Source organism: Frankliniella occidentalis, unplaced genomic scaffold, assembly GCF_000697945.3.
Source record: "Frankliniella occidentalis isolate FOCC.00 unplaced genomic scaffold, Focc_3.1 Scaffold2, whole genome shotgun sequence".
NCBI classification, from domain to species: Eukaryota; Metazoa; Arthropoda; class Insecta; order Thysanoptera; family Thripidae; genus Frankliniella; species Frankliniella occidentalis.
In genome coordinates, this window is record NW_026267132.1 from 3,130,377 (window position 1) to 3,132,228 (window position 1,852).

Below are 1,852 nucleotides of genomic sequence, written 5' to 3' on the forward strand. Positions count from 1 at the left end.
GGGCCGTGGTGGGGCGGGCGGGAGAAGCCCGCATCGGGGCCGTGCTGTAACGTTGCCAATCCTTTATTATATGGAGGGGAAGGGGTAAAAGCGTCCAGCTGACCTGACATGCCGCCCTCCCGGCTGGGGGTTTAAGTGGGCACCTATCTGCGCGCTCTCTTTCTCGCCACACACACACCTCACACTCACTCACTCACACGTAGAGGGGCTGATATCGCCTCGGTTCAACAACTGACCGACTGAAGCCGGTTTGTCGCCTCAATGTTTGCTATATCGATTCCGCACGTGAGCCGAGGCAGTTTGGGTCGGAAGAGGCGGAAAGAGGAGGGAGGGGCCGGAGAGTTCGCCGACCTAACGGAGTCCAGCACAGGCGAGCAGGCCTAAGCTCGGCCCCCACGGGATGCTGGGCGAGCTTAGACTGGACAGATTCGACGAACAGCATAATGAACACGAATAGAAAGCCCAATTCAGCTGATGCTGGTGCACAACAAGACGCCTATCGTTTTTACTGTGATTGCTTTTACTCAATCTTTAAAAAACAAAAAAATAAAAATAAAATTCTTTATTACATGGAAATTTCAAGATACAAAGTGAACGGGAAGTCAGTCTAGCATCCAACTCGATTCAAACAGTGGTTCCCCTTGCTATGTCATTCTTTACCTGAAGACACTCTGGCCGACACCTCTTAAACGGTACAACGACTCCCGCACTTTGAAGTTAGCGGATCGGCGCCCCCTGCAAATTGCAAAATTCCATTCTTAATGCAATGCAGCTGCAGCTTATGAGAAATTTGTCGAAACTTACACATACACAGAGACGAAAGAAAGCTGTGCAGAAGAACCGGGGAATGCTGCATTTATTTTATTCGTGATCTTGGAATCCCTAGTTGCGTTTGTTGATATTCTTAGTTTGCCAATATGTAGTATCGACCAGTGTAATTTTTTCGAGCAAACCGACGTTCCTATTTTGTCGTTCCTAGTGTCGTGGGACTGTGCCTCCTGCAAGTGGGTGTGGACGGCGTTTGGGTTATGTTTATGTTTTCTTGAATGGAACACCATGCTCTATGACTATGACTCCTCTGGAAAACTTGGATCGCTACATGCTACTATTTGCTATAGCATGCAGCATCTACCTAACCTTGATGCTCCTGCTTTTAGCATGTTTCCTCAGAAAATTTTCACCAGTGAGGGGGGAGAGCTTACCTGTATACAGTCAAGTTCAGGCTGTTGAAATGAGACAAATGACAACATACACCCTTCCCAGAGCTTCACAGACTCAAACAACTCAACATCACAGGTCTCATGGTGCAAGATCTAACAGGAGCTACAGTTCATCAGGTACCCATGGCCATCGGAAGCGCAAGAAAATTCTAGTCATGAGACGACCAGACCTAACTCAAATGGAACGTTTAGCAACTCTATAGATGTTGCCTCATTCTTGCATCCTTTTGACTGTATACGCTCAATTATTTTTTTGTGATTGCCAAAGATATATTATAGGATCATGCAAGTGCTCCTTTAGCTATTCCCTATTAGTAATAAGCTCTTAAAATATTTGCTTTTAAGTGTTTTTTGTTTTGTTGTTGTGGAGTTTCCTTCACACTTGTACTTAAAGATGTGTTTTATACCTTGAAAGTTTTTTGCCTATTGACTGATCTTATTGATTTTGTATCCATTTTTGTGAATGTCACCCAGCATAATAAGTATGTATTCAAAAGTATACCATGGGTGACTGTTAAGTGTGCTGTAAATATTTCTGAGGCGCTACTCAAGACCTCCAGTGCTTTCACAGTTACAGTTTTAAATTTGAGACTGCCATGAATTTTAATACAAAACAAATTTTCTTACTATGT

At 44.3% G+C, this 1,852-nt stretch overlaps 1 protein-coding gene across 1 annotated transcript in view; it reads right to left on the reverse strand.

Moving 5' to 3' along the window:
• Positions 1–1,058, reverse strand: part of LOC113204425 (hatching enzyme 1.2) — a 4,662-nt gene extending 3,604 nt beyond the window's left edge. The window contains exon 1 of the mRNA XM_052263960.1: positions 958–1,058. Within this exon, the coding sequence (XP_052119920.1) occupies positions 958–1,058 (101 nt within the window). The remainder of the gene's footprint in view (positions 1–957) is intronic.
• Positions 1,059–1,852: the final 794 nt, after the last annotated feature.